The 14,789-nt window shown below is 64.8% G+C and overlaps 2 protein-coding genes across 4 annotated transcripts; one reads left to right on the top strand and one right to left on the bottom strand.

Moving 5' to 3' along the window:
- The first annotated feature begins 154 nt into the window (after positions 1-154).
- On the top strand, positions 155-3,096 carry PUSL1 (pseudouridine synthase like 1). Of its 2 annotated transcripts, none has more exons than XM_036307510.1 (9): positions 155-316; positions 511-568; positions 677-864; positions 1,017-1,166; positions 1,270-1,440; positions 2,095-2,149; positions 2,227-2,398; positions 2,513-2,617; positions 2,728-3,096. In XM_036307510.1, exons 1-8 carry the CDS (start codon positions 240-242, stop codon positions 2,614-2,616), a joined length of 975 nt encoding a protein of 324 aa, XP_036163403.1. In that variant the 5' UTR covers positions 155-239; the 3' UTR covers position 2,617; positions 2,728-3,096. The 2 variants fall into 2 exon arrangements, with proteins under 2 accessions (XP_036163403.1, XP_036163402.1); XM_036307509.1 differs by having other exon boundaries at positions 2,510-2,617.
- Positions 3,093-14,765, bottom strand: INTS11 (integrator complex subunit 11). Of its 2 annotated transcripts, XM_036307498.1 has the most exons (17): positions 14,609-14,765; positions 11,250-11,347; positions 10,661-10,734; positions 8,505-8,733; positions 6,632-6,730; positions 6,520-6,554; positions 6,154-6,292; positions 5,677-5,741; positions 5,272-5,461; positions 4,936-5,019; positions 4,592-4,681; positions 4,353-4,515; positions 4,130-4,237; positions 3,972-4,033; positions 3,699-3,841; positions 3,483-3,612; positions 3,093-3,362 (listed from the first exon to the last, which is right to left on the bottom strand). In XM_036307498.1, exons 1-17 carry the CDS (start codon positions 14,634-14,636, stop codon positions 3,288-3,290), a joined length of 1,812 nt encoding a protein of 603 aa, XP_036163391.1. In that variant the 5' UTR covers positions 14,637-14,765; the 3' UTR covers positions 3,093-3,287. The 2 variants fall into 2 exon arrangements, 1 of the variants encoding a protein (XP_036163391.1); XR_004967294.1 differs by lacking the exon at positions 3,093-3,362 and having other exon boundaries at positions 4,358-4,515.
- Positions 14,766-14,789: the final 24 nt, after the last annotated feature.

Raw genomic sequence — 14,789 nt, 5'->3', positions numbered from 1 at the left:
CGAGGCAGCAGCCCGAGGCGGGCCCCCGCGCCCCGCAGCGAGCGGTACTTTGCACCCGCTCCCTAACTGGGGCCCCGCCCTCGGCGGTCTTGGGGCGGGCGTGTCCGGCTGCGAGGCGGGGCAAACCCAAAGCGCAGGCGCGGAGCCCCCGGGGCGTGGCCGGACTCGGTGCGCACGCGCGCGGGCCCACGTGCGGTCTCCGCTCCACCGGGTTCCTCTGGGTCCGGTCCCGCCGGGCCATGGGCTCGGGCCCGGCCGCAGGTTCGGTGCGGGCGCGCTACCTTGTGTTCTTCCAGTACCTGGGCACCGACTTCAAGTATGTCCCCGACCTCGCGTGCCCGCAGCCCACGGGGAAGCGCGGGAGCTGGTCCCGAGGGCAGCGGGCGCGAGGAGAGGGCGGGAGCTTCGGGTCTGCACTTCCGGCCTCGGCCGCTCCTGGCCGTGGTGGCCGCATAGGGAGGGGCCGGCGGGGCGGGCTCCTCCCGCTGACCTACCCGCCTCTGCCCACAGCGGGAGCGCGGCTGTCAGGGGCGCCCAGCGGGCCGTCGGGGTCCAGAACTACCTGGAGGTGAGCGGGCTGTGGCCTGGGCGGGGGAGGGCGACCGGTGCCGGAGGGGGCGGATCTCGGGGTCCTCGCCCCGCACTGCCCGCCCAGCCCCGGCGGCTGTCCCCGCAGGAGGCCGCCGAGAAGCTGAAGTCGGTCGTGCCGGTCAAGTTCATCATCTCCAGCCGCACGGATGCTGGGGTCCACGCCCTGAGCAACGCCGCGCACCTGGACGTGCAGCGCCGCTCGGGCCAGCCGCCCTTCGCCCCCGAGGTCCTGACCGAGGCCCTCAACACCCACCTGAGGCACCCCGCCATCCGGTGAGCACCCCCTGCTCTGACCTTCGCATCCACCGCCGGTAGAGGCGGGGTCAGGGAGGACTTTGTGTCTGGACAGACTCCCTCGGGGTATTGGGGAGATACCAAGGGGACACGTGTGTGGGGGGTGTCATTTCCCCGTGTTCCTCCCACAGGGTCCTGCAGGCCTTCCGTGTGCCCAGTGACTTCCATGCCCGCTACGCTGCCACATCCCGGACCTACTTGTACCGCCTGGTCACCGGCTGCCCCCGGCACGACCAGCTGTCCGTGTTTGAGCGAAACCGATGCTGGGCCGTGCGCGCAGAGTGAGTGGGGGTGTGGCAGTGGGGGGGCGGGGGGGGGGGGTGAGGGGGCGGGCCCCACCTGGCCTGGCCACTTCCTCCTGGCCACTCACCTGGCTCCCTGTAGCCGCCTGGACGTGGCTGCCATGCGGGAGGCTGCCCAGCACCTCCTGGGGACACACGACTTCAGCGCCTTCCAGTCGGCCGGCAGCCCCTCTGCCAGCTCCGTGCGCACACTGCGTCGAGCCTCCGTGTCCCTGGACCCCGCCGGTCCCTTGGTCCTGCCCCAGGAGAGCAGGTGAGGAGAGCAGCCTGTGGGCTGTCTGGGGGCCACGGGGGCTGCATGAGGCCCAGCGCCTTCCCCGAGGGCAGTGCAGAGGCAGGATGTGTGGGCACCCGCTGGGGGCGTGCTGGGCAGTTGGTGCCTCCCCCCAGGCCGGGGACCAGGCCGAGGCTGCTTTCCCTGAGGGCTCCCAGCCCTGCCGAGCTCACTGCTCAGGGTGGGTCCTGGCAGCTGCTGACACGGTCCTGCTGGGGGAGCACCAGGCATTGGTTCCGGCCCAGCCTGACAGTTGGTTCCACTGCCCCCAGCACTGTCCCACGGTCACATGGCAGCTGCTGACTTCTAGAACCTTCCTAGTGGGGGCCAGCTCTGGAGGGAGGAGGGACTTCTGCACGGTCAGCCTTAGACTCACGTTAGAGCTGATGCCAGGACCTTAGCATCTCCCGAGGCCCTGCTCCCCAGCAAGGCCCCCAGAAGGCTCTGCTGCCCCTCCCTCTCACAAGGGATAGTTGTCTGGTTTTACAGCTCCCTTAGGAGGCCCCTGGGGCGGAAGAGAGGGTGGGTACGTCTCTGGGCCCTCTGCCCTGCCCAGGCCCACTTCCCTTCTCTGGGGCCAGACTAGGCCGGGCTGCCCTGTGGCCCCGACATCACAGGTGCCTGTGTCCCCAGGAGGTTGCAGTTCTGGAGCTTGGAGTTTGAGAGCCAGTCCTTCCTGTACAGACAGGTGGGCTGTGTGCTGGGGCCCTCCCGGGGGGAGGTGGGAACGCGGGCCCAGGTGGCCGGCTCAGCCTTGGGTTGCAGGTGCGGAGGATGACAGCGATCTTGGTGGCCGTGGGGCTGGGGGCTGTGACCCCGACTCAGGTGAAGATGATTCTCCAGAGCCGGGACCCGCTGGGCAGGCACCAGACACGGGTGGCCCCCGCCCACGGCTTGTTCCTGAAGTCGGTGCTGTTCGGGGGCCTCAGAGGCCTTGGTAAGCGGTGCCTGGGAAGGCCCCTGCTTGTACCCACTGACGGGCCCCACTCCAGGCTGGGTCCTTGTGGGAGGCGGAGCCCGTGCTGTCACAGCCCTCATCTCATTCTAGCAGCTGGGAGTCCAGACTGTGCCCAGCAGGAGAGCCAAGGACCAGGGGGCAGGGAGGCTCTGGGTTCGCCAGAAGACTTCAGGCTGGAGACCAGCGGCCCGGAGTGAGGTGCCCATGCCCCTTAGGGCCCAGCCCCCTCAGCCCACACACCCCCGAGTCCCCAGTGGGGGAGGGAGGCTGAGGGGGGGCTCCCAAGCTGACCTAGGATCTGTCCACAGGTCCTGCCTCCAGCAGTCCCAAAGCTTCTGGCCTCGAGGTTTGCAGGCTCCATAGCACAGAAGCCACAGGTGGCCCCCAGGTGCCGAGCCAAGGCCAGAGCACCCGTGGCTGGCTCGGCCTGGCCACTGGACCTTGCCTAGCTCTACATGCCATGCGCCCTGTGCTGCCAAGCACTCGGCTGCCTGGGGCCACAGCCGGCCTCCTGCTCCCCAAGCCCCCAGCACCCTGGGTGCCCATCTGCCCCGGTGGGCAGCCCTGGGCGTAAGTGCAGGAGACAGGTGTGAGCACCAAGACGGAACACAAGCAGCCTTCGGGTCTGTTACTGGGACTAATATCCCGGCGCAGACAGAAATAAAACGTGAAGAGGTCTTCAGAGTTATTTATTTCTTCCACCCAAAAGGCCACTCAGGCAGACACGTGGCACTGGTGTTGCCCCCCATGAGGCTGTGGCCTGCTGAGGGCTGCACGTCCACAGAGGGAAGCCCAGGGCAGACACTGTCCTGCAGTGGAAGCTCAGGGCCCCTGGCTGGGCGAGGGAAGGGCAGGCAGCCTGCAGCGGTCAGCTGCCTCCGCTGGGGGCGGGGGGCAGGCCCTTCTTGAGCAGAGATGTGAGGTAGCTCCCCAGCTCTTCGTCCTACAAGGGGACACAGGAGTCGTCGTCCCGTCCTCCCCACCTAGGCAGCCCAGGCTGAAGGGGTGACCCCGCCTGTCCTGACCCACTGCCCGGTGCCAGCTTCCTGGGTCCTGCACGTACCTGGTAGGTCCAGGAGACCAGCAGCACCTTGGTGCCTGGGTCCTCGGAGTGGGCAGCAGCCTGGATGAGGATGGACTCCACGGTCACCGAGCCGTCGGGGAGGTGCTGCACACAGTGGTCCTTGAGGAGGCTGCGTGGAGACACGGTCAGGCCCCGCCTCCTGCCTGAGAGCCCTGCCGCCCCCGCCCCACCCCCCCTCGGCCAGGCGGCACCCACCTCTTCAGGTGGCTGTAGACGCGCGCGGCCGTCTCCTGCTCCTTGCGCGAGTCGTGCAGGTGCACGCGGCAGGTGAAGCGCAGCTGGTGCTCGGCCAGGCCCAGCTCCTTGAGGGCCTGCTCAGAGGACACCAGCCGGAAGTTCTGCGGGGCAGGGCGACGTCAGAGCACGCCAGAGCCCGCGCCCACCGCGCACTCACGCTGTCCTTCATGATGAGGGTGCCGGCAGGAGCCCCTAACCCCCCCTGCCGCGCCCGCCCCGCCGCGCACTCACGCTGTCCTTCATGATGAGGGTGCCGTGCAGGAGCCGCGGCTTCTTGGCATCGGGGAGAAGCCCTTGAGAGAAGAGCAAGGGATCAGAGCCGCCAGGGCCACCGCCTGCCTGGCTCCGCCCCCTCAGACTCCGCCCGGGAGCATGCCTGCCCCACCTACCCTGCGCCATTTCCCGCTTTAGCAGCCCCAGCGAGATGCCCACGGGGATGCTGGGGCTCGTGGGCAGGGTCACGGTCTCGCCATTGGCCGGCATGTAGCAGCTGACTCCTGGGCCAGGGGCAGAGAGCACATCAGATCGGGCTGGCCAGCCCCGCCGTGCTGACCCCGTGGGGCCCTGCCCGCACCTCCCCCTGTCCCCCCCACCCCCACATCGGCTGCCTACGGAACTCCTGCTCGATCTTCTGCTTCAGGAACTCCATCTTCTTGGCCTCCCCGTGCACCAGCAGCACGCTCTCGGGCTCCGCCTGGCCCACCAGCTGCATGATGCCCTTGGCGTCCGCGTGGGCGCTGAAGGACATGTACTCCACCTGCATCCGGATCTCCAGCTGCAGCGGCACAGGGCACAGGCCGTCAGCACCCACCCAAGAGGGGCCCGGGGAGCCGGGGCAGGGTGGCACTCACCACTTGCCGCCCCTCCATCTCCAGCTTGCGCTGCCCGCTGAGGATCTTGTGGCCCACGGTGCCCTGCACGCAGTAGCCGGGCATGATGACCTGCAGGCAGAAAGGCAGAGCTGCTAGCCGCCCGCACGGCCTCCAGCTCCAGCTCAGGCCTGAGCACCACGGCCCCAGCTCAGGAGGGGATCCTGATGCTAGACGGGCAGAGACAGTGACGTCTGCACTGCCTGGTCGGACACTGGGCCCAGGTACTGCACCCCTCCTGACAGCAGCAGTGTTGCCAAGCCAGGGCCCTGCTCCCCACCTCTGCCCAATCCCCGGCCCTCCAAGGAGCCATCTCAGACCCTCACCATGTTCTTCTCATTCCCGGCCCACTTCCGGAAGATCTGCAGGGACTGCCCGGCGTGCAGCATCCCTGGTGTGGCGAACACGACCTGGGGTGACCATGGGGCAGTCAGGGCGGCCCATGCCACACCTGACCGAGAACCAGGCTCTGAGCACACCTGGTCCTCGCCCACCATCAGGGCCTCCTGCTCCACCCACACTCCCTCCCGCCCGACACCCGTCCCCTCCAGCACCACGTGCCCCACTCCATGGGGGTGGGGGGTCCTCACAGGCAGGGACCCCTGGCAGGCCCCAGACGAGGAGGAGGAACGCGCTCCCACCCCTCCGGGCCAGGGCCTCACCATTGGGCCCGGGTTGTCGGCAAAAGCTCGGTCGAAGGCCTTGATGTGCTTGAACTCGAACATGTTCCGCTGGACGAAGGTCTTCCGGATCTTCTGGTTGGTCCAGGTGATGAAGAGCTTGTAGTAGTGGTTGGCCTTCTCCGTCAGGCCCGTGGAGAAGTAGATGGGGGCCTTCAGGTTCATGCGCTCCCTGTGGACAGTAGGGGCCGCCATGGAGGAGCCACCAGGGCCAGACCAGCATGTCCTCCCCAAGCCCTCGGCCTACAGAGCATCAGGGCTGACGTGTGTGGAGACCTCAGTGCAGGACGATGGTCCCATGTGCTGTTCTGGGCTCAGGTTGGCCCCACAACCCCACTCGACCGCCCACTCAGACCAGGGCTCCCAGAAGCTGCCCGCTGCACCCACCAGAAGGTCTCCAGCAAGATGCAGAGCTCCTGAGCGCGGCCCAGCGCAAACACGGGGATCAGCACCTGCAGTGGGGCAAGGCTGGCGTGGGTGGGGGCCCTGGCCACCGGCTCACCCAGGTGGCACTCATGTGCACAGGCCCAGCAGCAGTCAGGTGGCTGGGCAGCTGCTCCCTGTGGCCACCTTCCTGGGCAGCTGTTTGAGTCCAGCCCTGCTGGCAGTGCCTATGCCGGAGGCCACGCTCACTGAGAGGGCCCCTGCATCCTGCCCTCCCACTCCTGCCTCCAGCCACTCTCTATCCCCAAGGGACCCTGGTGGACACTCTGGCCAGCCCCGTGGTGGGACTGAGATGAGGGGAAACCAGTACCCCAGGGGGTCAAAGGGCGTTTCTCTTCCCAACAGCAGGGCCTCCTCCCGGCCCAGGACCAGCACCGTCCGACCTCCCGCCCTGCCGGCTGCCCCCGCTGCGGCCGCTACCTTCCCGCCGCGTTCCACCGTCTCGTGGACCTTCTTCAGGAAGTCCCGCTCCCGGCAGCGCTTGGAGTCACGGATGGTCGTGGCGTACGTGGACTCTGTGATGAGCAGGTTGGGGCGGCATTTGTCAATCCAGGCGGCTCTGGAAGAGTGGGCGTGGCCTGAGGTGGACAGTCCACACGGCCTCCAGCTGGGAAGCATCACGCCGGACCCAGCCCGCTCGCACCAAGGCCTCCAGCACCCGATGGGCAGCCTCCTCTGCACAGGCCCAGCAGCAGTCAGGGCAGCCCTCGGGGAGACAGGAGGCACTCTGCCTCGCTCGGGGGACATGGCGGGGGGGGGCACTGGAGGAAACCACCGCCTACTCACCCCAGGTGCCGGTCCGGGGTCATGTTGTAGTCGCCCTGCAGGGGAGCAGCTCTCAGGAGAGGCCTCCTCTCCCCGCCCAGCAGCCCGCCTGTGCCCCGAGGGCGCCACTGACCGTGTAGACCACCGACTCCGAGCCCACTTTGATCTGGAACATGGCTGCCCCCAGCACGTGGCCGGCGTAGTAGGCCTTGATCTGCAGCTCCTCGTCCACCTGGGAGCGGAGGGCCGGGTCAGGGCTGTGGCTGTGTGTGTTGGGGGGGGAGGGGACCGCAGAGGGGCTGGGAGGCAGCCGCACAAGCAGATGGCGCCATTCTGCGCCTGTCATCAGTTCCTGTCTCTCACTGAAGGGGCCAGTCCTCAACCAGAAGCAACTCAACCCAAGAGATGAGACAACAGGTAGGAACAAGAGCCGCAGCAGCTGGGGCCCTGCCGTTCCCACATGCAGGCTTCCCGAGGGAGGACTGTGACCAGCACATCCCCAGAGAGAAGACAGGACAAGTGCTGGCAAAGCCCAGCGGCCTGGTTCCGTGGTTGAGCATCAACCTATGAACCAGGAGGTCATGGTTTGATTCCTGGTCAGGGCACATGCCTGGGTTGCAGGCTCGATCCCCAGTACGGGGTGTGCAGGAGGCAGCTGATCAATGATCATCTCATCATTGATGTTTCTATCTCTCCCTCTCCCTCTCCCTTCCTCTCTGAAATCAATATAAAAAATGTTTTTTTAATCAATCCAGCCCTGGCTGGTGTGGCTCAGTTGGTTGGAGCATCATCCCAGATACCAAAAGGTTGCAGGTTTGATCCCCAGTTAGGGTGCACATGGGAGGCAACCAATGATGTCTCTCACATCAATGTTTCTCTCTCTCTCTCTCCCTCCCTCCCTCTCAAAAAACAAAACAAAACAATAAAAACATATCCTTGGGTGAGGATTAAAAAGGAAAAAGAAAAGAAAAACCCAAAAAAGGCAACGAAAAAAAAAGGAAGAACAGAGCAGGAAGTTACAGGAAGCGAGTGGTGACGGCACAGCCACGCCCGCTGCCTTCTGAAACGTGGGGTCTAAGCTCGCCTAAAGGACAGGGCATCAGACTGGGTCTTACAAACCCCGACCACACGCTACTTAAAAGAGCCACATTGGAAACACGACGAAGGAAGAGGGAAAGCGACAAAACGGAAAGAGATGTTCTATGCAAACATTAACCAAAGGTGGGAGGTGGGGATGGTGTCAGGAAACAGACTCAAAGACGAAAAGCATTAAAGACAGAGGCCCGCGGCACGAATTCGTGCACCAGTGGGTCCCTCGGCTGGCCTGCAGGATCGGGCTGAAACCAGCTCTGCGACATCCGCCGAGGGGCCCTGGATTGTGAGAGGGTGCAGGCCAGGCTGAGGGACCCCAGGGTGCAGGATCAGGGCCGGGGAGGGACATGGGAGGCTCCAGGGCTTGTCCGGCCCATCTCACTCAGTCCGGATAGGCTAGACCCCAGCAGCAAGCTAATGTGCCAGTCAGACATCTGCCCCCTGGAGGTCAGTGCACATCATAGCAAGCAGTTGAGCAACCTTAGCATATCATTAGCACATTACGCTTTGATTGGTTGAACGGACGACCGGACACTTAGCATGTTAGGCTTTTATTATATAGGATAAGCATACACACTTCACATTGACAGAGATTCAAACAGGATAAAATGACCCAAAATGTCTAGGCACCTAACACTAAGCAAAACCCAGACTCTAAGGAAACAGACAAACCCAACGTCTCTGACAAATGCTGCCCACTGACGCCCTCGCCTGCTGCCAGCCCTCCCTCCGTCTGACCCTGACGCGCGCACAGCAGTGACTGAGATGGAGCCCAAACCCCTCAGCCCAGCTCCGTCCAGTCCCTGCCTCCCTGGCCACCACACCAGAGCTCTGCCCTGCTCAGACGCAGGAGTGCCCACCAGCCGCCCTCTCGCCTGCTGCCCCCTGGTGGCCCCCAGGCCTGACACACTGACCTGAACCGTCTGGTGGAGGCGCACGGCCACCACCTTCTTCATGCAGTCCTTGATCATCTGGGAGGTGAAGAAGTTGGCCTCGCCCTTCTTGTCCACGGCGATCTTGCGGTAGTCCTCCAGCAGGATGGGGCAGATGGCCTGGGTGGGGTGGGTCATGTAGATGGGCCCGTCGTAGCCCACCATCTCGCTGAAGTAGGGCAGCGCCCCGCAGTGGTCCAGGTGGAAGTGGCTGGGGGTGCAGCAGGGTCAGCGGCCACTGCACCCACCCCTCACAGCCCCTCCCTGCCAGCTCCACTCGGATCACCGCGCCCGCCCATCTGTCCTCCATTCACTCACTCACTGAGGGCTCCCTGTGCGCCAGACACGTCCTAAGTCAGTGACGGCGAACCTATGACCCCGTGTCAGAGGTGACACGCGAACTCATTTTTTTGGTTGATTTTTCTTTGTTAAATGGCATTTAAATATATAAAATAAATATCAAAAATAGAAGTCTTTGTTTTACTATGGTTGCAAATATCAAAAAATTTCTACATGTGACACGGCGCCAGAGTGAAGTTAGGGTTTTTCAAAATGCGGACACGCCGAGCTCAGAAGGTTCGCCATCACTGGCCTAAGTGCTGGGGATGGGGAACAAGCAAACAGACAGAAACTGCTGTCTCCCTGGACCTTACGGTCTAAACATCTACTCAGCAATGAGCACACAGTTACGGTGTGTGTCCGACAGCGGCACGTTCTTGAAGGAACAGAGAGCAGCTGAAAGGACAGTGCAGCAAGAGCCACCCCCTCGCCGGGCCCATGCACCGAGGCGGAAGGAGCGGGAGAGCCAGGACGAGGCCTGGAAAGGCACCAGGGCAGAGGGAACAGCGGTGCCGTGCTGTCCACAGCTGAAGCAGATGCGGGGTGCGAGTCCTCGACTTGGAAGTGACGCGATCACAGGAGCCTCAAGCAGCTGAGGACGGGGCACAACACAGGGCACCTCTGGCTGCAGTTGGGGGGTGGGGAGGGGGACCAGCAGGAGGCTGGTGTGAAGGTCAGGGTTCTGAGGGTCTGGATCCCTGGAAGGTTTGTGACTGTCTGGGTGGAGCATGAGGGTTCAGCCAGGCGGTGGGATGAGGTCAGGGCAGGATGAATGAGGTCGTATGGAAAGGCCTTCAAGGATTGGGGGGGGGGGAGGGGGCCAGTCGCAGCCCACCATCTGGAGGCTGGACGTGGCGTCATCTTCCTGGGGCGCCTGGGCTCTCACCCACAACACTTGGGGGGCATAGCACTGTGTGTCCCCCTCCCCCGGAAAGCTGACGGCAGCCCACCAAGCAGCAGCCATGAACACCTATGACCACACACACACACACACACACACACAGACACGGACACGGACACGAACACGGACACCACCTCCAGGGCCAGCATCCAGAGGGAGGACCAGGCCTGGGGTGAGCCACAAAGGAACCGGGACAGAGCCTGCCCAGCGACACCCCACAGCCTGAAGCCTCCGCAGGCCAAGCAGGAAAGGCTCAAGCCAGCCCAGCCCAGCCCTGTCCCCCAGCTACGTCCCTAAGCCCTGTCCTCCAGCCCTATCCCTCAGCCCTGACCCCCAGCCCTGTCCCCCAGCCCTGTCCCTCAGCCCTCTCACCACAGGCCTGTCCCCCAGCCCTGTCCCTCAGCCCTGTCCCCCAGCCCTGTCCCCCAGCCCTGTCCCTCAGCCCTCTCACCACAGGCCTGTCCCCCAGCCCTGTCCCTCAGCCCTATCCCCCAGCCCTGACCCCCAGCCCTATCCCCCAGCCCTGACCCCCAGCCCTGTCCCTCAGCCCTGTCCCCCAGCCCTGTCCCCCAGCCCTGTCCCTCAGCCCTCTCACCACAGGCCTGTCCCCCCAGCCCTGTCCCCCAGCCCAGTCCCCCAGCCCTGTCCCCCAGCCCAGTCCCCCAGCCCTGTCCCTCAGCCCTGTCCCCCAGCCCTGTCCCTCAGCCCTGTCCCTCAGCCCTCTCACCACAGGCCTGTCCCCCCAGCCCTGTCCCCCAGCCCAGTCCCCCAGCCCTGTCCCCCAGCCCAGTCCCCCAGCCCAGTCCCCCAGCCCTGTCCCCCAGCCCTGTCCCCCAGTCCTGTCCCCCCCAGCCCTGTCACCACAGCCCAGTCCCCCAGCCCTGTGGCAGGCGCCCACCTGATTATCACACAGTCCAGGAAGTCGGTCAGCCGGCCGTTGCGGGTGATGTAGGAGAAGTCTGGGAAGCGCCTCTGAGGAATCATGAGAAAGCGTCAGAACCCTTTCTTCGAGCCTTTCCGGCTCGGCTGTGGAGGCTGCAGGCTGTGGGGTGTCGCGGGGCAGCGGCTGCCTGGGTCTCAGGTGACAGGCGGGGCAGCCAGTGCTCCAGGAAGCAGGACACCAACACCCGGATCCGGCGGCAGCACCAGGACCACTGCCTGCCCACAGCCTCTGAGCACAGGGGTCAAGTGCCAGAGCCAGCAACCGAGCCCAGCCCACCACACACAGCCCTGCAGAAGCCCACAAGCCCTTCTCTGGGCTGACCGACCCCTGCAGGACACCCCCTCTGTCATGTGTGGTGGGGGCTGCCCAGGAAGGCAGTGGCCCCAGACCCACCTGCCTCCTGCACTGCCACTTGCCAAGACTGTCCCCCTCCCATGGGTCGGAGCCTGAAACCCAGGTCCCCCAGGTCCGCGACAAGGGCCAGGCTGGGGGGCAGGACCTCCCAGCCCCACAGGTGCCCCGGCTGCCCGCCCACCGGACTCACGTCATCGTTGTAGCCCATGTGCATCCCGCAGTCCAGCATGACGTTCTTGCCCCCGATGGAGACCAGGATGCAGCTCCGGCCCACGTCCTGGCCAGCGCCTGCAGGGACAGGGCCAGGGAGGTGCTGCCACACCCTCCCCTCCCCCACCGCTCTGCCCCTCCCCGAAGGCCAAGGCCCAGTGCCTGTCCCAGGCCCCGGGCACACTGGACCCCTGGCCTGCAGAGCCCTCCAGCTGGGAAACGACTTCATGACGGCGGCGTGGACAACATGTGAGGCGAGAACACGCCACACCCACAGCAGACAGGAAGGAGAAGGCGCAGGGAGGGGACAGAGCGCCAAGTCCTCCACGTGGGTTCTGGCCTGAGGGCCCTCCCTCTCTCCAGCCTCAGGCCCAGCCTCTGCTGCCCAGGCTCAGGCCCAGGCTCGGGTGGAAGGAGGCTGCAGCCACCTGCTGTGACCCCCCCGCCACCCCGCTTGAAGGCCAAGGGCGGAGGAACGGGTGCTGGGCTGGCACGCCCGCTGGGGGCCTCCCCTCCTCCTGAAACCTGGGCTGAGACCCTCCCCCAGGTCGGTCTTCTCCTGGTGGTGCCACTGCAGAGGCTCCCAGGCGGCTCTGGCCTGGCCACAGGGAAGCACGGCCCCAACTGTCCAGCAACAACCCCCTGCTGTGACCAGACCTGAACCTGAGTCCCATCCACTTCCTACTGCCCAGCCTTGCCCGCTGCTCCAGCCGCCACAGGGCACATCCGGGTCACCTCCTAGGGCCATCTGTGGCCTCGGGGCCGGAAGGAAATGGACACCACCTTGTACGGCCTGATAACAGCAAATGACCAGCGTCCTGCCGGCTACTGACCCTCTGCTGGCACCTCACACACAAAGGTGACAGGACCATGGCCAGAGCAAGAGGGCACTGGTCCTGGAGACGCTTATCCCCATGGCAACAGCAGGGATGCCAGCCAAGAGCTCTGTGAAGCCTCAGGCAGCCCAGCCACAGGTGGCGGCCGGGAGGTCTCTTACAGGCTCCTGTCTCCACCAGGACGGCCGCCCGAGAGCAGTGGTCACTGTCTGCGCCCTGCCGTGCCCGCTCAGAGGCCTCCAGACATTTGTGGGCGGGGAGGGGCCACCCGTCTGGTGGGATCCACCTCTGCCCCTGACGCATGGCTCCTAAGCATGGGCCAGGGACGGCCTTCGGACCCCAGAGCCCAGCTCCTAGGCCAGTGATGGCGAACCTATGACACGCGTGTCAGGTGACACGTGAACTCATTTTTTTGGTTGATTTTTCTTTGTTAAATGGCATTTAAATATATAAAATAAATATCAAAAATAGAAGTCTTTGTTTTACTATGGTTGCAAATATCAAAAAATTTCTATATGTGACACGGCACCAGAGTGAAGTTAGGGTTTTTCAAAACGCTGACACGCCGAGCTCAAAAGGTTCGCCATCACTGTCCTAGGCCCTGGCGGCCGGCCCCCAACGACCACCTCAGGGAGCGTAACTGGGCGGGAGATGTGGGGAACAGAGTCCGGGCACCCATGGGGGCAGGACCCAAGAGAAAAGAAAGGAGACGCCTGTCTGCAGGGAGCTCAGGGTCCGGGCAAGGAAACGGACAGTGAGCACATAGACGAGACACGCCGAGCCCAGCAGGTGGAGGTGAGTGCCAGGAGGGTAAGGTGGGCAGGGAAGGGGCCACAGAAACTTCCAGAACCATGACAGGCTCAAGACTTCCCAGCAGGGTGGGACGGCAGGGGGGAGGCAGGTGTGCAAAGGCCCTGTGGCCCAGGTGATTTCGGAGACTGTACCTGGCCCAGGTTGACCAGGGAGCCCACAAACAAGGCAGAAAGTGGTGAAGAGAGACCGTGGAGAAGTCGTTTTGGTGACGAGGCTGCGTGACCGTGGGGGCCCACCCAGGTGCAGACTGGGGTCAGGGAAGCAAGGAAAAGGGAGGAGGGAGGAGAGTGCTTGTTGACAAAACGGGCCAATGGGAAGGGGGCTGGAGGGAGGGCTCCGCCGAGTCCCCTGGAGATGAACTGGGGGCAGGGGCAGGTGTGGGGCCAATGGCTGGAGGGGCCCTGCGCCAGCAGCTACAAGAGGCCGTGGGTGTGACATGCCCATGGTGGACTGAGGTGTGTGCACTCCCCACACCCCCCACGAGGGCAGGGGCAGGGGCGTTGGCTGTGCCATGCGGCAGTCACAGCTCAGCGTCCCAACTGGGGGCGGGAGGACTCTTCCGAGGGAGCAAGGACGTGGAGGTACGTGGGACACCGTCCGGGGAGCTGCTCCCGACACGCAGCCCAGTGGAGGAGGCAGGGGCGGGGATAGGGCCCCTGGTGCGAGCAGGGGAGATGCCGGGAGAATCCGGGAGGGTGGCCGGCAGACGACGGCCCCACTTGTTGCTGGAACCCTGGACTCTGCGTCACCTTTCCTCCCTTGCACTGTTCTGGACAGTTCAGGCTTTTCAAAGTGCACATGCAGCCCTGGCCGGTGTTGCTCATGGGTTAGAGCACCGGCCCAAGCACCGAAGGGTCAGGGTTGGTTCCTGATCAAGGGCAGGTACCTGGGTTTCAGGTTCACCCCGGCCCCAGCAGGGGTCCCGGGGGAGGCAGCCAGTAGCAACCAGCCAATGTGCGTGTCTCTCTCCCCCTCCCTCTCCCCTCCTTTCCACACTAAAAAGCAACGGAAAAAAAACACCCTCAAGTGAGGAGTAATCAAATAAACGTGCACATGCATGTCTTTTTCAAGAAGCAATGCTATTGCCGTGGCCGGTGTGGCTCAGTGGATAGAGCGTGGGTCTGCAGACTGAAGGGTCCCGGGTTCGATTCCGGTCAAGGACACAGGCCTGGGTTGGGGGCTCGATCCCCAGTGGGGGGCGTGCAGGAGGCAGCTGATCCATTATTCTCTCTCATCACTGATGTTTCTATCTCTCCCTCTCCCTTCCTCTCTGACATCAATAAAAATATATTTAAAAAAAGAGAAAGAAAAGAAGCAAAGCTATTTTTTTTAACGTCACGAGGTCAAGTAAACCAAGGGCTGGACTGAGGGTGGACCCCCAGGCTGGGGAGGTGGGACCTGCTGGCGAGCGGGCGCGAGGCAGGCGGAGCCGGCGGGCGGAGGGGGGCGGGGGGCGGGTGCAGCGGCGCCGCGAGCGGCCGTCCCCGCGCGGAGGGAGGGATGTGCGCCCAGCCCGGCCCTCGGCGGCCTCGTCCTCATTTCGCTGGTAGGACCTGGGGGCGCAGCAAAGCAGCGGAACAGGACGCAGCCCCAAGGCCGTCCCCGAGCGGCCACAGCTGCGGTCCGGGAGGGCGGCCCCCGCGCCCGGCCCCGCCGACCACCGCCCGGCCCGCCCGGCGCCCTCACTCACCCAGGGGCGTGACCCTGATCTCGGGCATCCTGCCCGGCGCTCCCGGGCCTGTCGCCTCCGCGCTCGCCGGACAGGACCCCGGTCGCCGGGACCCGAAGCGCTACACGAGAGCGCGGCTTGCGGTGACGCACTGCGCAGGCGCACCCCCGCCTCCACGGCGCCCACTTCCGGTGCGCCCGCC

The sequence above is a fragment of the Myotis myotis genome, unplaced genomic scaffold, assembly GCF_014108235.1.
Source record: "Myotis myotis isolate mMyoMyo1 unplaced genomic scaffold, mMyoMyo1.p scaffold_m19_p_48, whole genome shotgun sequence".
NCBI lineage: Eukaryota > Metazoa > Chordata > Mammalia > Chiroptera > Vespertilionidae > Myotis > Myotis myotis.
This window is presented reverse-complemented; position numbering and strand designations above follow the sequence as displayed.